A 21,997-nucleotide genomic window follows, 5' to 3' on the forward strand; every position below is an offset into this window, starting at 1 on the left:
ATGGCCACCAACTTGGGTGGCTTTGAAAGAGGATTAGACAAATTCATGGGAGGAGGAGAAGGCTATCGGCCACTAGCCGTGATTGGCTATGCTCTATGTCCACAGTTGGAGGCAGCAATGATTCCCAATAACAGTTGCATCTCTCTCTCTCTCTTTCTCTCTCTCTCTTGAACAGGTTCCCTGGGTCTTTTCTCCCTGTAAATGTGGACAATCAGCTTCATAGTCCTTACAACACAGTCCCTTTTTGTTGCAATAGACTAAGCCCTCTCTGGAAATTGCATAGGCCTTGTATCACAGCACAACTGATAACATTGTGCATAACAGTAACTGCACAAATCTCCCATTATGAGGAAAGACCCCATCTGGTGTATTGTACCTCTGGAGGCAACAACCAGCATGAAGTTCACTGGGAATGTGGATATAATGTGGATATAATTTGAAGCGCCATGGAAGATACAGGTCAAATGAACAGTAAGAGAATGGAAGATTATGAAAATAAAATATGAAAAATTTGGCTGCTGCAGTACTAAAAAGGAATGCAATTTGCAACCTAAACATTTGCTGGAATGTCAGGCATAAATATTAAGTACTTGCTGAAGTACTATATATAGATACAAAACATAGCCAAGTAGGAGAGAACCACCCACAATCATTGTCCAAAGCTTGAAAAATTCAGACAAGTAGCAGATCCATTCTTCCTGCCTCTTGCTCCAGTTGCATGACATGATCTAGAAAAGTGACAAGATGATTGCAGCACATATGACAGGAAGGAGGGGGACGTGGGCTCAGAGCTTTAGCCTTCATGTCACAGTCCAACAAAGCTGGAATTGAAAGCACTTGTATGCATTAGTGCACTTTCCAGGTGGGCCAGAGTCTTTCTCAAGGAACAGAGGCACTGGTACCTTTCTGGCTGTAAGTGTGGAGGGTGAGCAACCCTTTTCCTCTTTGGGACAACCTTCCAGGGCACAATGCAAATAAGTGGGGGGGGGGCAGGTGGAGCAATTAATACAATTTTTTCCTTTGTACACTTGGCTGGCTTCCGTATATCCTCACACACTCCTCTCCAGGGATGGAAAAACGCGTCAACTTTGGCTTTCCCAATTTTTCATTTTCCCACTCCCACCAGCATCCATATTCCTCTGCCGAGGAACCAAGAGAGGTGCATTTTTTGTACTCGCCCATCTGTGCTACAGGAGGGAGCCAACCCCCTGACCCCACCATCCACCAGCCTATCTTGGATGGCAACATTTTTGTTGTCTGTTGAGAACTACCTGTTATAAATTACCACCAGAAGCATATTTTCCATAAATAGAGTGTTTTCTTCATGACTGATGCAGTCCATATAGAACCTGGTAACTTTTACCTGACAGATTGATAGACGTCACAGGTAATAGTCTGTACATAAATGATGGGTGCATGTGGTCAATTTTACTTTAGACTTTGAACATTTGTTTTTAACCCAGTGCTCACTGCAAGCACTAATTACACATCTTCACAGGCAATCTTGAGAATGTTTACAATACAGCAACCTCCCTTGTGAATTCTCTACTACAATATTATTTGCAGTGCCTCCCATGCTATACCCATGGGGAGTACCATTGATTGTGCTGTGTTTGTATGACATGCTAGAATTTGCAGCACATTCAGGTAAGCTCATTAATGTTCCCAGCCTTGCACTGGATCAGAGATGTCCAACTGTTACACTTTGGGAGGTCAGTGAATTCTCCTCATACTAGGCCAATGCCTGGGACAATATGTTTAGGTACTATAATGCAAGTGGCATTACTTAGAAGGAAAAGCTTCACTGCTCTGGAGCAAATGTCATGTTTAAAGAATGAATGGGTATTCTGAAATATATCCTCAGGTTGACAGTGATCCTTTACTTTCTCAGAATATGCATAACAATGCAATAACATTACTGTACACAATTGCACATTAGAAGTGAAACTGGACAACATTTTTTTTTAATCACACCTTGCTTTGAATTTGAAAGAATTATCAGAAGCTAGTTAAAGTTTTCATTGGAAGGGTCAAATCTATCTCAAGGGCTGCCAGCTTTCCCAGTGAGAGCCAGTATAGTGTATGTGTTGGTCCATGTCCTAGAATCTAGGACATGGACCTAGATTCTCCTAATAACTGAGGCCCTTTGCCCCCCCATAAAATATTTCAGGGGGCTGCCCCCCCAAGCTGATGGACATTGCCATTCAAATGGTGTGTGTGCACTGCATCTTGTGATTGACTATGTGGGGTGAGGCTTACCTGCCTCCCGTATTTCATTCAAGTTGTCACCCTGAATCCAGGTTCAATTTAAAGAGAAAGGGAAAGCAGGAGGGCTTTTGGAATTGCCAATCAACAGTGTGCATCTCGAGAGTAGACTGAGCAGGCACAGGTCACCTGCCTGCAGTCCTCCCTGTGGTGAGAAGTAATGTATTTCTATTTAAATTTTAGTATTTAAAATTGGTATCTCTATATAAAAATTAGCAGATGCAATTATGCGTTCTCTGTTTCTGGCAATCTGTGCTGAAAGTGGCCACCCTAACTAGAACCATGAAGTTTGCTGGGTAATCTTTGGCCAATTGCTCCATGACCTTCCCCACAGGGTAGCTGTGATGATAAAATAGGGGAGGGAGGAATGTATGCCACCCAGAGCTCATTGGAGGAGGGCTGGGATAAAAATGTAAGAAATAAGTGAATAAATCCCAATATCAGGCTTAACAATGTCGGACTGGGCGTCATATCCGTTGCTGCCTGGATTAGAGGCCTAGAGGCACCATATACGTAGTGACAAGGCCCCTGACTTCATGCCAGCAAGCTTGTTTATTAGCTGGAACCTCTTTTGCCAGCAGAGATTATGAAACAAAGTCCTCACTTTCCTGATGGAGTCTCATGATCTCCAAGGACAGTTTTCTGTGCTGCGTTCGCCTCAGATTGTTGTCTTCATTCTCTCGCTCCTTCTACTGCATTTCTGCTGAAGCAACGCCTTGTTACCTTGCTTCCATCTGTTCAGTTCCTTCCCCTGAGGGGTTTCTTGTGGTGGATGACAGTAAATTTCTTTGCCTTTAGCTCCTAACGCTCCGGTTCCTTATCAGGATGCAGAATCCTTTGGGAAAATTTATGCTCTAGCCTTGGACAGTTCACAGAGAGCCCTGGGCTGTTGTGGGTGTCTGTGGGGCTGTGCTCTTCGAAGGAGGGAGTCTCTCTTCCAAACCCCATTTTGAGCTGTGGTTTTGGTTTCCATAGTGACACTTCCTGTGGTAGAGAAAAGAGGTAGTGAGTGCAGCACTGTGAGCGTGGCAGGCAGCTGCACTCCTTCTTTCTCTCCCTGCCGGGGATGCTCAGAAGGCCGTGCTGCAGCCTCAGGGAGGGGCTTCTCCTAGGCTGATGGTCCTGGCTTAGACGGACTACCTGTGACAGCAGCACGAGGCATGCTGGGAAAACCCAAATACCTGGGCGTCCAAAATGGCCGAATGGTGAGTGAGTACACTTCAGTTGCTCCTGGGGGATGATGGCAAGGCCAGAGGCTTGCAGCTCACAAAGCTGCAAGGAAATGTGGTTTCTGTTTTGTTTTTTCTGTCCCCAGCAAAGGATGCTTCAGGGAAGCAGCCTTTTAAGGATCTGGGTTGTGTGTTTATGCATTTTGGGGTTGTTATTTGTCCAGGAAGATCAGCATTCATTGTTTTTCTCCTTGCATGGCCTCTCTAGGCCAGCTGGGGTGCCTTTACTTTTCATGGATCTCTGACATCCAGGAAGATAAGTGGGAGGCTCTGACACTGATATTGAGGAGAGGCTGGGATTTGACTATTAGAGAAAGGCTAATCTACACTTCATTTCCTTTGAGCCTGGTGACAAGGAGCCTGTTTGCCCCACCTTGTTCTTTGTAACTTGTGGGAGAGTACATGGAAAGCACTCTCTGCGTGGCTGGTCTGTGTCAAGGGTCTGTGACTCTTGCCTTGCTAACCCCTCGCACTCCACACCCGGCCAGATTGGGGTTTTTTTGTCTCACACTGAGCTCGAGGGTTTCTGTGGCCTGTGAAATCACAGTACTTTTCAGAGGCTGCAGCCTGCACTGAGAGATGATCTGCCGCGGTGAGCCGAGAAGACCGAGGGCTGGCGTGAGAGTCTCTGAGATCATGTTGCACAACTCAGCATGACTGGCAGCCACAAAAGGCAAGGAAGGGCTGTAATCAGATTAGATGGGCTGACAAAACTGGATGCCGGAGACTCATGTTGTGAGCAAGGCAACAACAAAAAAAGTATAAAAAAAAGTAAGGAGTTGCAGGTTAGATAAGCTGGTGGTGTTGAAACCTGACAGCTATTTGTTTAGGGAATAGCAGGGTTCGGTAGGAATGTTAGATGGGAGATAATTGCGAGCCAGCCACAGAAACCCAGTTGGCTGCCTGGAAAGTGGCTTTAGCCTTTGTTTGCCCTGGATGGGGGATCCTATGTGGAATTTCTGTGTGGGATCAGCTTGTAGGAGCCTTTGGAGAGAAGTCCATGGTGTGGTTCATGGAAAGATTCCCTTTGACTATGGTGACAACATAGAGTCTTATCCTATTGTGCAGAGTTGGGGAATCTGTGGCCTGTCATACACTGTTAGACTTCAACACCCATCAGCCTCAGCCAGTATAACAAATGGTCAGGGATGATGGGAGCTGTAGTCCAGCAGAGGTTCCCCATCCTTTCTATAATGTGGATTCAAATAGAAATATCAGATACTGACCCCAGAGATGGTACCCACATTACTGTTTACTGTGGCCCACCACTGGTGCTTGAAGCTGCGTACACAAGGCATTTGTCACAATCCACATCTATATCCTGTCGCTTTTTCTTGAGAAATACTGCTCCTTGGTGCATTTCCCTTCAAACCAGTGCCATCCAATTGGAAAACATAAGCTACATTCATTTCACTGTTAAGCTGAGGTGTGTACAGCTGTTGCACATGTGCAGATGGTAGCTTCATGAGTTCAGGGTGGTGGTGGTTTACAGGCATGGGGAAACCAAACAGGCAATGTGTATCAAGTGAAGACATCCCTGCCCCTTCTCGGCTGTGTACAGCAGTATGCAGTATGGGGTGTGTGTGTGCTAATGTGTGCATAATCTATGTGTCCTGGAAGTTTCCCACTGCCATGTAACATTAGGTTGAATTCAACCCTGTTTCTGTAGAAACTGTTGTGGGTTTTCAAGAAGGATTGGCTGCTCACGTTCTCATATGGGGTGTTGTTTTGTCTCGCCTGACATGAGAAGGACCAGGCATAACCCATCAGCATCCTGCTTCCATTAGTCCTTTTCAGATTTGTGTGATCTGAAAGACATAGACTGAGGTTCCAGTATGAGGAACCTTGTATGTGCCACACAGCAATGGCGTAGGCAAAGGACACCACCAACATTTGTATGCGGTTGGCTCGACTAGACTGTGGCACTGTGGCAAGGCTGGTCTCTGTGCCACATCCGGGTGGTCCTTGGGATGGGAGTCTTGAGTTGAGGAGTGGGGAACCTTTGTCAGCCTGAGAGCCACATTTCCTTCAGTGGCAGGTGGTGCCAGAGGCAAAGGCAGGCAGAGCAATGATTGGCTAGTGTTTACATATACTCAGACAAGCTAAAGAGGTGTTATTAGAGTTCTTCAAAGGACAGGGTGCAAAGCAGGGCAGGTGAGGGGTGAGGCTCAAGAGGGTATTGTGGCAGCAGAGAGTCTTAGAGGCCAAATAGAAAGGCCTGAAGGGCCACACTTGACCCCTGGGCCTGAAGCACTCCACCCCTGCTCTAGGTCTTGTGTGTGGCCCTTTGGTGCCATTATACAAGTAATGTTACACTTTGAACACTATTTCTGATTGAACCTGGAATGTCCTACTTTTCCATTTTCTTCCCCTCCATGTCTCAGAGAACAATTAAAAGTGGTGTGTGTATATGTGTATGTGTGCAAAAACGGAGTGCTGCTTATACCGAAAATAAATTACCTGCATCAAATGAAGGAAATGGTGAAGCTGGCATACAAAGCCCCTTCCTATAATTCTGAAGGAAAAGGTCACCAGTCCGCTTTAAATCGTTTAATTAAAATGCTTCAGCAGCCAGCCATTTTTTAGGAAACACATGAGGCGTTTATTCCTTTATTGTAAATGGAGCCTTACACTGCAAGCCTTTACATGTCTACTCAGAAGTAAGTCCCACTGTGTTCAAAGGAGCTTACTCCCAGGTAACTGGGTAAAGACTGGACAACCCTAAGCATTTTTAATCAGAATTAAATCCCATTGAGTTCAATAGGATTTACTCTCTGGTATGTTCCTGATCATTCTTACAGTTTTTCCTCCTCCTCCTCCTCCTCCTCCTCCTCCTCTTCTTCTTTCCCACCTTTTCCCTGACAGGGACTCAAAGCAGTGTACTGCTGAAATGTTATTTCAGTTCCATTTATCAGTTGAAGGTGTATACAATCCCCTCCCTCACATATTTTTTTTTCTTTACAACAATCCTGTGAGGTACGTTAGGCTGAGAGGTTGTAATTGGCTCAAGGTGACAGATGTATATGTGTATAAGACATCTATGTGTGCTGGAGATCAAACACGGGAGAAGCTTCCTGATGTAGAATAGAAGGTCCCAATTTTCATCTGAGAAAATGTTGGACGGTATGGAATAGTATTGGCCCTGGGTCATTCCTCCTGGGGTGCATCTGGGAATAAGATGGGCCTACAGCTTACTTTATCCCAAAGGCAGCTGGGTCCAGGGGTGGTAGTGGTAGCTCTCATGTAGGTCAGCACCTCCTTACATTGCTTACAGTGAGTTCTGACCATGGCAGACTTCCACAACAGCACGGGAGATTGGATGCGGCACAGTTTGGCACTTGTCCTGAGGTTGGAAGCTTTCTGGTAGCAGACGGCTATCTTGCATCTGCTGCATGCAGCAGAATGTCCTGTGAGGCTGTCTGATGCTGGAGCAGAGGCTTCCTCCGTCCCTGGGGGTACTGGCTCCGCTGCATTCTGCCATATCCCTAAGAACTCTTTTGACCACTCTCATCCTTCTCTTGCAGGGCCTGGCTGTGTCAGATGGGGGTAAGTAGGCCGTCTGTCTTTGGGAAGGGTGCTGGGCATGTGGGAAGGTTAAAGACCTGACCGTGACAGCAGGGCTCACTGGCTAGTAGGGGTGGAGCAGTGCAAAGGTTGGTAAACTCTGCAAGCAACAGGAAGACCTGCTCACACTCACTCACATTGGCATTCTGAATTACATAAAACAGCTCCAGGCAACCAGGTGGTGAAACAAACGTTGCCCAAAATACCTCTCAGGATATTTTGCCAGGACACAGGACCCCAACCCCTTCATTATGTGGAGTTAGGTGTCTACCTCAGGAGGATGCTGGGGGTAGAGGGAGAGATGAGAAAGTATTGGATGACAGGACTGCCTATGCCACACAGCATGGCCTGCACCTCCTACACTAGCCTGCTGCCCTCAGGCGCAGTGGAGTATGCCATCTTGTTGAAGTAAGATTCAGTTGCCACTCCAGTTGGTTTCTGTATGTCTGGAGTGGCAAACCTTTGGCCCTCCAGATGCTGCCAAACTACAAGTCCCATCAGCCCCAGCAATCATGTCCAGTTGCCTGGGATGATGGAAGTTGTAGTTCAGCCACATCTGGAAAGCCAAAGGTTCCGCACACCTGCAGTATGTGAATTGAGGTTGTCATCTAGACCTCTCCCTTAGGTAGCCAAGTTGGGCAGACCCCCCCACTCAGTGTCACGCTAGGGCTTGGGAAGGACCTGAAATCTCTCTCTCTGTTCACAGAATTAAACAGCTCGGGGGCTCGGGGCAGTAATAACAGTGTGGACAGTCTGACAAGCACCCAGAACGCCTCTCCTTCTTCGGGGCAATCTGTAGCACGGTGGGCAGAGTCCTTTGAGACACTACTGCAGGACCGACTTGGTGTGGCCTACTTTACTGTGAGTAAAACACAGCACTTCTGTTTATCATGATCTCCCTCCAACCCAGGGTAGGACATGGTCAGTCCGTGGGGCTTATCTGGTCTCAGGGGCGTAGCTAGCTGGGGGTGCCACGGCGAGCTGCCCACAGAGTCCACCTGGCGGACGCAAGCCCCATGCTGCCATTTGGGGCAGCATAGGGCCCCGAGCCACCACGTCACACCCAGGAGAGACGCGTGGCTCAGGTGCGCTGCAGGCCAGGCCCCACGGTATGTGCTGCCCCTCGCGGTGTGCCATTTTGTCACCCCCTCAGGGATGACACCCGGGGTGGACCGCACCCCTGCACCCTCCTTCCTACGTCGCTGTCTGGCCTGCTAAGCCTTCTTTAGTGGCCTGCCAGCCTCTGACCCAATTTTCTGGTGGCTGCCACTGGGGAAAAAACATGCAGGATCAAGCAAGAGTGGTGCATTTCCCCTCCCCACCATGGTGTGGTGCTATGTAGAGAGGTGGAAGCCTCTTCACCCAGCCCAGTGCCACAAAGGCTGGCAAAATGGCTCCTTCCCTGCTACAGTGGTGCCCCGCAAGATGAATGCCTCGCAAGACGGAAAACTCGCTAGACGAAAGAGTTTTCCGTTTTGGAGGTGCTTCGCAAAACGAATCTCCTATAGGCTTGCTTCGCAAGACGAAAATGTCTTGCGAGTTCCTGCGGGTTTTTCCCCCTCCCCCCCTTTTCCTAAGCCGCTAAACTGCTTATCAGCTGATCCGATCAGCAGATAAGCTGCTGAAAGCCGCTAATAGCGCTAATCTGCTAATCCTTCAATGGGCTTGCTTCGCAAGACGAAAAAACCGCTAGACGAAGAGAATCACAGAACGGATTCTTTTCGTCTTGCGAGGCACCACTGTAATTAGATTGACTACCTGAAGAGTGGAGAGAGTGGGGGGTATTTTTATACTCATTGCAGAGCAGGGGCAGGGTGGGGAGGCTCCATCCAGTGCAGCACCACAATGGAGAAGGAAATGGCTCACCCTTCTGTGAGAAGCAGAGGTACTGGCAAGTGTCCCTTATTTGAAGGGACAGTCCCTTATTCCAGCGCCATGTCCCGCTGCTGTCCCTTACTGATAGATGTCCCTTAAATGTCCCTTAAATGATGTCCCTTAAATTTCAAAGGAAGCAGCTCCTCTCCCTCCCTCCCTGCCGGCCAGGGAGGAGGGAGGCTCCAACTGTGTTGCTTGGCTGTGTTGCTCACCCAATAAGAAGTCTAAGAACGACTGGGGGGTGGAGCTTGCATGCCTTGTGTGTGGCTAGTTAATGCAAGCTGAGGGGTTTTTTGAATGCTGGACGCCATTTTGTTGCACGTGCTGCTGCAAACTTTGCAGTGCAAAGCCAGGCCGGGGAGCCATCTTAAGGTGAGGCTGCATAGGCCTTGTGGTGCATGTGATTCAGATTCTATTCAGTTGAACCTCTGGTTACAAAGTTGGTTGGACAGTGTTCTCGAAGCTACCAGCATGAGTTTGACCAGACTGCAGGAGGACAGGAAGACTGAGTGCCTGGAACAGGTGAGGCTGCAGGTCCCTTATTTTGGCTGCTGGTCCCTTATTTTCAAGGCTGTAAGTTGACAGCTATGGCCCCCCCGCCCCCCGTGTGTAAATGTGAGCCTGCAATAGTATGTGCCTGTCGTAGAGTTTACATAATGTTTTGCTTTGTGTTGTATTGCATTTGTTGTACCTGGCTGAATGGTGCCTAGATGAACTCTTGGATCTACACAGGACACTAAATTGTGAGTGTCCTGGGACAGAGGGAGGGTTGTCTTCATCTCTACCCCCACCTCTTTTTAGGAGTTCCTGAAGAAGGAGTTTAGTGCTGAGAATGTATATTTCTGGCAAGCCTGTGAACGGTTTCAGCAGATCCCAGCTGGCAGCACCCAACAGGTAAGCGCACCACCAAGGCCAGACAACGCAGATGAAACCCAAAACCAGCACAAAGCAGACTTTTTCTCTGCCTGGGGGGCTGAGTGGATATAAGCAAGTGTAGCTCAGTTTGTTCCTAATTTGCCCTGAATGGAATATTCATATTTATTTTTTAACCACAAGGTTTAGAAACTGCCCTTTATAAAATAAAGACTTTTGTTTTGAAGAAGCTCAGTTCTGCACAAGATGCAGGCAGCACATTTATCATTGCTCAGAAAACACATTGCCTGATTTGGAAGAGGGGATATGCTAAGAAATGTCAGGATGACTCCTTGCCTCTCAGTTAAACTACATGAACTGTGCTTAAAAATAAAACACTAAAGAAATTCTGTACCCGATGAAGCCAAATTCTTGGCTGAAAAATGCTGGATTCTGCTACCTAGACACATTGTGGAAATTGGCTTTTTGTATACTTCCCTGCTTTCATCACTAGTCATAGGGAAGGGCAAGGAGCTATGCAGCACATTAAAATACTTCCTTTGGATGGCTGGGAAACATTTTGAGTCTCCCTCTGGCTTTGGAGATTTTACCAGGCATGGGAAGGAAGGAAGGAAGGATTCTCATAATGTTGAATTTTGCAACCAAATGAATAGCAATTTCATACTTTTCTAGTATTTGCATACAAGCATTGGTTGCATGCAACCCTATGACTAGAGGAACCCTGACGCTTTTCTCCTATAGCCTACACTAAAGGAGACAAGAAGAGTGCCACAGAGACTAGCTGTTACCTGTAGTAACGTCATAACTCATCTCATCCCACATTGCTTTCTCCATAGCTGGCCCAGGAGGCTAGGAGGATCTATGATGAGTTCCTGTCGAGACATTCGGTCAGCCCGGTCAATATTGACAGACAGGCCTGGATTGGTGAGGAGATGCTGGCCACCCCCACCCCTGACATGTTTCACGTCCAACAACTCCAGGTGAGAACAGTCCGCCTTAGCTAGTCTATGAGATGTGGGCTTGTGTGGGAATCTAGGAACACCACCTGCTGCTTCTCCAATCAGTAATGCGAAGCATCGTTGCTGAAGTCTTCTAAGGTAGCAGAAGGGATGCAGCTCAGTAGCAGAAAAGCTGCTTTGCATGTGGAAGGTCCCAGGCCCAATCCTTGGCATCTCCAGGTACATCTGAAACCCTGAAGAGTTGCTGCCAGTCAGTGTTGACAATACTGAGCTAGATGAACCAGTGGTCTGACTCAGTATAAGGCAGCTTCCTATGTCCCTCTGAGGCGATCCAAGTCCTGGAGGATGTCCTGCTTCAGGGACAGTGATGGGCACATGACTAACCCAAGGCTTCTTGCTCCAGATCTTCAACCTGATGAAATTTGACAGCTACGCACGCTTCGTCAAGTCTCCACTGTATCAGGCATGTGCGAAGGCCGAAAGCCAAGGGCAGCCCTTGCCAGAGCTGAGGCCTCACTCTCGAAGCGGCAGCCCCCCAAGCGACCATGGCAAGGTACGGGGCCTCCTCTTGAGCAGGAGTGCATGGGGAAGTTAGGCGGTGGCCTTTCCCCACTTTGCCCCCCTAACCTGGTCCAGCATGCCATGAGCTGATGCGCTCTCTGGCTTCCCCCTAGAAAACGAAACTAAAAGCAGGGAAATCGCTGCCGCTAGGAATGGAGGAAGGTGGCAACTTAGGCAGCAGGAGCCCTCGGAGATCCTTTCGGAGAGGGGACCGGAGGGAGCGTCACTGGGGAGGTGAGTCCAAAGCCGATAGCTGGGACACCACAATTGTTCGGGTGACTCTGGGTGGCATCAGGGTGGTTAATAAAGTGCCCGATTGCCATGGATCACATATCCTCCAAAAACCTGCTGATTCTCTGTCCTAGAGGAAAGAAATGGCAGCGAAGGGCCGTCCCACTGGCGTGAGTCTCAAGGCTCTTTGAATTCCTCGGCTAGCCTGGACCTGGGCTTCCTCTCATCTTACGCCACCAACAGTTCCCAGACTGAGGCAAGTGCTTCTGGGACTTATTCAGCCTGGGGGTTTGGGGGGCCAGGGCAGTGAAAACCGACCTGTGCTGCTGTTGCCTACCCCATCCTGCTCGGGTCACGCTCCCTTCCTTGCGCTAGTAGGCGTTTTGCTGTTGCTTGATGTTCTGCCACGGCTGCTGCACGCTCTGTCCCGCCCAGCCCCCACGCAATCTGTAATGGGCTATGTGACTGTGCAGTGTGGAGGAGTTCTCAACAATGTGCAGTTCAGCTCTGCAAATGCTCCTGGAAAGAGCCGCTGAGGCAGCTCCCAGTATTTTCTGCAGCTGCAGAACCCTGGAACTGTTGAAAAGATGTTGCTTAAAGCCATAGGGAGTCCCAGCTGGTGGGGAGGCAATCCTCCCCTCCTGAATACAACGACCAGTGAAAGGAGAACAGGGAGTGACATTATCCTTAGGGAGAAGCATTGCTAGAAAACCCTGCAGGGACAACAGGGGGCTGAATATTGCCTGATCTGCATAACATGAATGTAAACTACAGAGTACAGACCTGTTCCGATGGAACCAGCTTCTGGGGAGCAAAATAATGATTTTTATTTACTTATTGTTTAGTATATGCACATGCATGTACAGCGTACTTGTTTCTTGGACAGTGGATCAGATCAGATTTTTCTTTGGCTTTGATAGATATTACACATAAATGCCAACAGACCAGGCATGATTCAGCGCAGTTCACCAGGTTCAGTGGTGCTTATTCACAGGCAAATGTGGTTAGAGCTACAGGCTTAGTCTGCAAGAGCGACATGTATGCAAAGGTCTGTGCACTGTATTCATAGCACCAGTGCCAGATCTGCAGAAAGGGGGAGCTGTTTGACATGAAAGCAAGAGTTGCAGACTTTAGGCTGCCAAACCGACACATCTTAGAACCAGAATTTTTTTTACACTTTTCTATACAGTACCCAGAATGAGAAATGTAGATTGCAAGAGTAGAATTCTAAAATGTATTACTTCAAACTGTAGGTAGTAGGGAAGGATCATATATTTAAATTGCTCCCCTTTTGTAGCCCCTGCATGCAGCAAAACTAGCATATCAATAGGGAGAAGAAGAAATGGGTCCTCAAATGCATGTTTGGGTTAAACGTGGTTCCTGAGTCTGAAAAGGTTGAAGAAACCTGCTATATAGAACCTCCATATTCAGGAGTAGTAGATCTGACAATACTTTTTGCTGGGAAGCAACAATGCATTGCTGCTTGCATGTTTCCCATAGGCATCCGGTGGGTCACTGTGAGAACAGGATGCTGGACTAGACACTCCCCTGGCCTGATCCAGCAAGGCTCTTCTTGTGTTTGTATGTTTTCAGCTTGTCTGAGCAATTGGATTGACTGTGGTGGGAAACAGGATACCAGACAGACTTTGGGTCTTATCTAGCAGAGTTCTTCTTCTGCTAAACATTTTCGCATGACGCAAAATATGGTTTACTAAATAGAGGAAAGTTTAAAAATAAAAGAAAAATGGCACCCATCAGAAAAGCACAAGGAGGGCATTATACCCCACCACCTGCTACTTGTGTACATTCTAGTATTCTATCTCCTCATTCTCTATAATGCATGGAACAGCAAATATGTTTTGCACACAGGTGAGGGATAAATGATGTACAGTTATGTATGAAAATTCTGTGTATGGCTTTTATCATTGGTACATTTGTCCAGAAGCCTCAAAACACCAACAAACAATATTATATATCAGACCTTAGAAAATCATCTGGTGTCCACTCTGAGCTTTTATCCTAGTAGTTGAGCCAGCCAAAGAGTGATGCTGAATGTGTTGATTTCTCCTTCCTCCAGAACAACAGGCAGAGCCTGACTGGCTCAGAACCTGACAGTCAGAACCAGCCTGTCAAGTACTGTTGTATTTACCTTCCCGATGGGACGGCCTCTCTGGCCCCTGTGCGCTCTGGACTCTCCATCCAGGACATGCTGGCTGGGATTTGCCAGCGCCGGGGCCTCCACCTGCCTGATGTCAAGATCTATCTTGTGGGGAATGAAAAGGTAGGCCCAGCCTATGGGAGGAAAAGGAAAATAACTTCTGGAGGAATGCCACTGCAGAGATTTTAAGAGGAAGGGGTGCTGTGTGTGCTGTATTTCCAGGACGGAGACAGCAGCTGTAACCTCTTTCAAAGGGCAAAAACTGTCCAGTTGGTGGACAATGCAGTAGCTTCCCTTGTGAGCTGTGAGTTCAGAAGTCCTTGCCTGAAATTTCACTGCAGGTACAAACCCACCTGAGGCAAACCAACATTCTCTCAGTCTCAAAAGCCATGCGCAACAATTGCCCATTTTATAGGGTTGTTGTAAGAATTACTGAGATAATGAATGTACAGTGTTGTCCCATAGGATCGGCTAGTTGAAGGCTCAGAATACTAATGATGGATAAGACACTGAAGATGGATTGCTAGAGGCACTAGTATGAGTTACACACTACCATCATCACTTTTCAAGGGACACCCACTATTCTTCAAGTATCTCCTTGAGCCAGCTAATTTTACCCCACATAGCTGACAAGGAAAGAACTCAAAATGAAATTACTTTAGGTTCACTGCAGGGTGAATCTTTCTTTTGCCCAGGGGTTGGGCCTCTGCATAGTTTCAATTCCTCTGAAATTCAAATAGCTTCGATGTTGTTCTTTACAAAGTGCTGCCAGAGACAAATATTTACCCACCTATCCACAGGTAAGCCCCAGAGATCCACCCTGATTGTATATCAAGTATTTCAGAAGGCATATTTGCATTAGGCAAATAATATCCATCTTATAGCTGATTACAGGGTGTGTACATATACTTATAGGTCATTCCTAATGAAATAATCTCAGAAAGCTTCCTGGTACAAAAGAAAAAAGAAAAAGCATCCTATGCATGTCTACTCAGATGTAAGTTCCACTGAGGTTCAAGGGACTTTCTCCCAGGTAACTGTGTACTGTATAGGATTTCAGAAGGCTGCAACCCTAAACACACTTATTAGGTGATACATCTCTCTGAATTCAGGAGAACCGACTTCTGAGTAAACATGCTTAGACTACAGTGGTACCTCAGCTTAAGTACTTAATTCGTTCTGGAGGTCTGTTCTTAACCTGCAATTGTTCTTAACTTGAAGCACCGCTTTAGCTAATGGGGCCTCCCACTGCCGCGCGATTTCTGTTCTTATCCTGAAGCAAAGTTCTTAACCTGAAGCACTATTTCTGGGTTAGCGGAGTGTGTAACCTGAAGCGTATGTAACCCAAGGTACCACTTTATATTTAATACAGTAGTCAGCATTTAAATAGCATTTCTTGAGCATTCGAAGTGGTGCACGTGGGCTATCTCAGTAACCTTTGCAATAACCTTATAAGGTGCACAGACAAAGGACCAAGGCTGACAGATTGTCAGTACTGGTAGGGGCAAGATTTGAACAAAGGACCCCTTCTGTCCTCAATCCAGAACACTACACTAGTAACCTCTCTGTTTGCAGAGAGTTGTCACTACCACCCAAGTGCACAAATAATCAAATAAAAAATATGATTCCAAAATACTCAAAACAATTGAAAAATAAACTTGATCAAGAGAAAGGCATTTTGAAAGATTAGTAGGCATTGTTGAGGCATCATGAGGAATGTTAGAAAGCGCTGATGTTGCAACAACACATGTGTTGCAACATATGGAAAATAACGGTGGTGTTCATGGACTCATGCTAGGAGGCAATTCATACCTGATGATAAGAAATGTTAACAAGCAAACAAATGTAAACTAGGAAAAAGCCCTTAATCACTAGGATTGTTTTGTCTCATAATACGTATCATGCAGGATTATTAAAGCTATTTTCCCAGACTTGCATCCTTGGTCTCATTAGCTTTTAAACTCATGCACACCTGTGGCCTTATTTTCTAGTTTTACTTCAAATACGTAATGCTTTTCTTCTGGGGGGATGCAGGGGTATGCATGCTCCTAAACACTTTGTGAATCTAAATTTGGCCTCATTGAGGGGCAGTATTTCAATATGAGTAGGAAAATGAGAGTACCCCTAAACATTTTTTTAGAAAAAAGCACTGTGTATACTCATATATATACAACAATACATCCGTGTTTTAATTTTTGCTGTATTAATATGTCTGCCTTTGCTTGGTTTTTCGCAGAAGCCGCTGGCACTGAACCAGGAGAGCTTAGTCCTGGTGGATCAGGAGGTGAAGCTGGAGACCAGGGTCAGCTTTGAGTGAGTGTAATCTCTGTAGACCCCTCCTGCTCTGCATTGGCCATGTATTCTGTAGCCAACAGGCAGAAACTTTGCTAAATCCCTCTTGACATGGGGCCAGGGCTGTCTGCCCCAGGGATGGGGGCCCGTCTTTATTTGTGAAACATAAGCAAACCCAGCACCTCTCTGTCACCCAACACCTCTCTGTCTACTGCTCTTCATGCCACTGTTATCTCTATGCTGCTTTTACACACCACACACACACACACACACACACACACACACACACACACACTGCTCAGAGCAGCTTACAACAAGGAGAACAGCAATACATCACAAAATCAACAACTGCAAGAACAATGTCATAGTTGTTGTTGTTGTTGTTGTTTAGTCGTTTGTTTAGTCGTGTCCGACTCTTCGTGACCCCATGGACCAGAGCACGCCAGGCCCTCCTGTCTTCCACTGCCTCCCGCAGTTTGGTCAAACTCATGCTGGTAGCTTCGAGAACACTGTCCAACCATCTCGTCCTCTGTCGTCCCCTTCTCCTTGTGCCCTCCATCTTTCCCAACATCAGGGTCTTTTCCAGGGAGTCTTCTCTTCTCATGAGGTGGCCAAAGTATTGGCGCCTCAGCTTCACGATCTGTCCTTCCAGTGAGCACTCAGGGCTGATTTCCTTAAGAATGGATAGGTTTGATCTTCTTGCAGTCCATAGGACTCTCAAGAGTCTCCTCCAGCACCATAATTCAAAAGCATCAATTCTTCGGCGATCAGCCTTCTTTATGGTTCAGCTCTCACTTCCATAAATCTCTACTGGGAAAACCATAGCTTTAACTATATGGACCTTTGTTGGCAAGGTGATGTCTCTGCGTAGCAGCAATAATAAAACAGTATGAAAAAAACAACTTTTCAGTACAATGAATGTAGGAACATGACACCTCCTGACAGGGGCAAGAACAACAAAGGAGTTTGCACAGTTTTATCTTAGTCCTGGATGCTCTGGCTACTGCGGCTAAGTCCACTACAAAATAGCTAGGAATCAGGTTGTGCCAACCAAATGTCAAGGCCTCAGCTTCCCCAATGGGTGTGCTGCCCCTTTGGTATCCCCAATTCAGGCAGCATTAAGGCTTTCAAAGGCAGAGGGGGTGGGTTAGGTGGAAGCACCCCCCCATTATCTTCTTCACACTCCCTTGAGTCTCCCATACAGGTACTGGTGGCCAAGTGAGTAGGCCATACGTGTTGCAATCCCCAGTCTGCAAAACTCTTGGGAGATAGCACCCTCCCCCCATCTGCGTGAACCTTGCTGTATCACCATGAACATAGGTCAGGGCTCACAGCTCCGGAACAGACTCTGCCTCTCAGACCCTAAATCACAAGGGGTTCACAACATTAGGATTTCATTCAAGACAACCTGCTTGAATATTCTTCTCCCTGCCCACTTTGCTGTGATTCATATATGGGCACAGTATTAGGAAACTACCTTCCTTCCTGCACTGCTTTCCTATGTGCTCAGTTTCTGTCACTTTGCCCATGGGCTTCGAATGGGGGAATCAGAACTCTACTCCTTGGTTTGCTACCATTAGGCATCAGGAAGTGAAGGTTATCCTTCACCTGGGGTAGATTACTGGGGTGCACAAGTTATGCAATGTGGCAGTGCCAGATGCTGTATACTGTGCCCATTGGGTATATTTCTGATGTTTCTTCTCCTTATAGGCTAGAAATCATGCCCCTGAATAAGACAGTGTGCATTCTGGCGAAATCTACTAAGCAGCTGCGGGAGGCGTTGCAGCCCATCGTGGAGAAGTACGGCCTGGATCTCACACGAGTCCTGCTTCGACGGGTGAGAACGGTCTTTGAGGAAGTGAAACAGGACACAGAAATGAAGTCTGGGTGACTCCAGTCCAGTGGTGGGGGACCTATGGCCTTCCAGATGTTGTTGGATTCAAAGACCCATAAACCCCAGCCAGTATGGTAAATGGTTAAGGAGTATGGAACTTGGAGTTTCCTCCCTGCAGTTTTCCTCTCTGGGGGTTCTGCTGGGGTCTGTAGGGATGAAATTTCTAGTTACATTTGGATCTTAAGCTTCCCCCCAGTTTCTTTTAGCACCCCTTGCCCAGCACATAGTGAAACTATGGAAATTGCTACCATACGTTGTAGTGATGGCCACCAACTTGGATGGCTCTAAAAGAGCAGATAAGATAAGAGCTTCCTGTGTCTACTAGTCGTTGAATGCCAATTGCCTCTGAATACCATTACTAGGAATTCCTCGTTGTTGTGTTGTTGCACTCACGTTCCACTTATGGGTGCAACCTGATTGGCAACTGGGAGAATAGGAAGCTGGGCTAGATGGGCTTATGGTCTGATCCAGCTGGGCTCCATTACATTCTTATTAGGGACAATGCTTTCCCCTTCTAGTTAAGCAGGAGCAAGTAAAGTGACAGGCCAGGAGAGACTGGTACCCAGACCAGAGTCCATGGTAATGTTCTGTTCCAGCTAGATGCAGGCCATTCATAGGTACCGCAGCTCTCCAGGCTAGACGGAGATCCCCCATGTCTCAGACAACATTAATTCTTTTTGTGGGTTGGTGGGCTACGGCACGTGGCTATTTCTGTTCAGCATCTTTTTGGAAAGCTGCCTACTCTAGCAGCATGTATATAGTGTTGTTCTGGTTCATCCACCCTGACATGAACTCCTTGCCTTGCTGTGTCTCTAACTCTGCTCTCCTGCTGCAGCCTGGTGAGCCCCAAGCTCTAAATATGGAAGAGAAAGTTACCACTGTGGCTTCTCAGAAGCTTCTGCTGGAGTCAGATACAGGTAGGTGAAGCTCAAAGGCACATGTGGTTCATTTTTCTACGGATAGTTGGTAGATGGCTTGGCACTGTACAGCATTAGACAGGGACACCTTCCTAGGAAGGGAAGAATGAATACCATGTGGATCTCTGGGAGGGAGGGAGGCCAATGCACAGGATTGCCTTGTTTCCTGCCAATGTTGATGAGCAGACCACTAATTTTTGCATCTTCCACTCAATAAGTCTGTTCAATGTTGGTTGCAGAATGGTGGTGAGGAAATCAGCTCTCACTCACGGTGAACAGGCTAGATGAAGAGCCGTTTGTCATAAGCAGTGAGGCCACAGGCACAACCACATGTCCCAGGGCATTTATGTGCTGTAGCATGGTGACATTTGTCAGGGGTGGGGGATCATACCAGATTTCATGCAGTGTTGCATCCTGCTCCACATTCGCTCTGATCAACCACCTCTGTCTCGTAACTTTATAGGTGGCCCACTAAAGTTGACACTTTTTTCTGGCAGGGCTCCTTTCATAGCTGTGAAGATTTTCTCCAGCAGGAAGCAGCAGGGAATGGGAGAGTCCCCTGTTGAATGGGCTCTCGTCATATACAGCTGCTGAAAACATAGGAGTTGTGTCAGAAAAAGAGAAGGCAACATTGCTACTTCATCTCATCTTGTACTCCAAACCCACAACTTCCCTAGTCCATGACACATTTGTAAACACAGCATTTCCTTCTTTTTGCCAGTATTCTTGCTAGAACATGGATCGACACTCGAATCATTTCAAGGAAAGTCCATTCATGTTCTCTCAGCTCCCAGTTTATAGGCTTCCAGCCTCTTCCATGTTGTCTCCTCCAGGAAATCCCGATCCATTCTCCATCATGTCTTATCCTCAGCCTTCGTTCCAGCCATCCTCCCATTGTTGTCAGAGCTTAAGGTCTGACTCTTTGTTCTGCTGTCCCTCCAGGATATTTAATATCCATGTGCTTTATTGCAGAAGGGAAACCTCTTGGTGTGAGAAATTCTGCAATAAGCCCTTCTCGTGAGCTGAGTGAGGTGAGTCTTGGCCATGGGTTGTATTACCTTAGCTGGGGCAATTACATGACAGAATGCTTCTCCATTTTTATTTTTAGAAACAAAGCCTTCCTGCATGTAGATCTCAGTGAGAAAAGTTTTGGCCTAGCAGTATTTCTGATAATACTAGTTTTGTATGTCTAGAGATGTCTTTCTGTCCCCCACCCCACCAGCCATGCATATCACCTTGTTTCGGGTTTGCTAGGCTTATGTCATGGTGCTTAAGTAGGTACGGGGTTGGCAGTTTTTGGCTCTGGTTATAATCATGCCTTCTCTCACTGTGGTTCCAGGATGACAGCTCTGTAGACACAGAATCTGAATCTGATTCATTCGGTGAGGGGTCCTGTTCCTTCACCAAGCCTCCTAGGAGCAAACAGAATAGACGCACGTATGACTTGGAAGGTAAATCTTCTCTAATGTTACTTGTCAGATAGGGGAGGTAAATAAGATGCTTATTACTGACTAGGAAGCAAGCAAAGCAGTCCCAGGGAATTAAAGGGTGCTATGTCAATCTGCATACATGTTGACATGTTTATTTCTGTAAATGCATGCAATTTTCAACCTCACTACTTTGTTGTTGTTATTGTTAATAATAATAATAATAATAATAATAATAATAATAATAATAATAATGTATTACTTATACTCCACCCATTAGGCTGAGCCTCCCCAGCCACTCTGAGCAGCTTCCAACAGGATATTAAAAACACAACAAAAAATCAAACATTAAAAACTTCCCTAAACAGGGTTGCCTTCAGGTGTCTTCCAAAGGTCAAATAGTTGTTTATTTCCTTGACATCTGGCAGGAGGGCATTCCACAGGGCAGGCGCCACTGCTGAGAAGGCCTCTGCCTGGATTATTGGCCATTTTTAAAAGAAAGGTTTAAACGTGAAGAAGGCTGTTGAATAGCAAGGTGACAGCTAGTATAATAAATTATTGTTAGGCTGCCAGAACTTCAGCATATTCCTTCTCTCCCCCCCCCCCTCCCCAGGGCTTGTGGATCTGCTGAACCGGGCACAGAGCTGCAGAGTCAATGACCAGCGTGGCCTCCTGTCCAAAGAGGATCTAGCACTACCTGACTTCCTTCAGCTGCCTGAACAAGATGGTGTCTCCAGCAAGACCAGTTCCTCATCCAGCCCAGCCCCTGAGAAAAAGTCCACATCTGAGGCCCCCAGTGCTGAGGCAGCCACCGTCTCTCAGTGTCAGGCCCAGAAGAAGCAGTTAGTATCTCAGGCTTCCCTTTCAAAGCCGCCTACGGGAACTCCATCATCAGCAGGTCCTGCTGGGAAACCTTCAGCCATGTGACCTCCTCCATGACTCCATCCACCAGCCATACTAGTCCCTTCCAGGAGGCCTAGTCAACCTCATGTTCCTTGCAGTGAGGTCAGGTCCCTCCTGTTCAGTATATGTTGTGGTACCATGTTCTGCCTCACAGAGACTCCTCCCCTCTCATAGGAATATGGTCCGAGGCCTGGCTACAGCCTGCAGCCACCTCTAGGGACCCCCAGCCTGTCTTCCAGGAATAGAAACGCGTCCTCCTAATGTTCTGGCTGACTCTCCTCCCTTGGAACTGCCCGTGCTGGCTGGGCAGGAAAATGCCCGTCTTGCCCACTTGCTGTACCAGACCGTCGTACGGTGTTGCTCTGTGTTGTGAAACAGCTGCCCATGGCTGCCCCAGCAGCAACCGCATCTCTGTGGCAGGTGGTGATGACGCCTGTATATAGTTTGTAATTTTCAGTCTTTGTAAAATGTAAGATAACACTGTTGCTTAAGTCGTCCTGAGTCTCTGTGAGTTTGTGCACGGCATCATATGCCTCTCTGGGCAGCGTGGCAGCAGTGGATTGTGAATGCAGCCCTCAAGGCAGACACACTGGGGTGCAGGAGTTGTGGAGACAGGACTGTTTTGGGGTCTGTGCTGCCCCTGAGAGGTTCCCACATCCTTCATATGAAATGGCGCGGCTTAGAGCGAAGAGGACCCCCAAACCAATTCCCAGTTGCCCTGGGTTGAACGTTTGATGTGCAGATCCGACAAGCCCACACCAACTGTACCACAAAATCTCCTTCGCTGGAGCTGTGTATGTCTCTGGTTAGGAGCTGGGTCCCCCACCCCTCTCCAAAAACGGTGGAGGT

The 21,997-nt window shown here is 47.2% G+C and overlaps 1 protein-coding gene across 1 annotated transcript; it reads left to right on the top strand.

The window, feature by feature from the left end:
* The first annotated feature begins 2,869 nt into the window (after nt 1-2,869).
* RGS14 (regulator of G protein signaling 14) lies at nt 2,870-21,639 on the top strand. The gene is made up of 15 exons (XM_081185719.1): nt 2,870-3,470; nt 7,019-7,040; nt 7,765-7,919; nt 9,735-9,827; nt 10,643-10,786; nt 11,169-11,318; nt 11,440-11,560; nt 11,692-11,813; nt 13,635-13,838; nt 15,952-16,028; nt 17,718-17,844; nt 18,737-18,818; nt 19,791-19,849; nt 20,158-20,269; nt 20,859-21,639. Exons 1-15 carry the CDS (start codon nt 3,426-3,428, stop codon nt 21,170-21,172), a joined length of 1,827 nt encoding a protein of 608 aa, XP_081041845.1. The 5' UTR covers nt 2,870-3,425; the 3' UTR covers nt 21,173-21,639.
* The last annotated feature ends 358 nt before the right edge of the window (nt 21,640-21,997 follow it).

The sequence above is a fragment of the Podarcis bocagei genome (assembly GCF_964188305.1).
Source record: "Podarcis bocagei genome assembly, chromosome: 2".
Taxonomy (NCBI): Eukaryota; Metazoa; Chordata; class Lepidosauria; order Squamata; family Lacertidae; genus Podarcis; species Podarcis bocagei.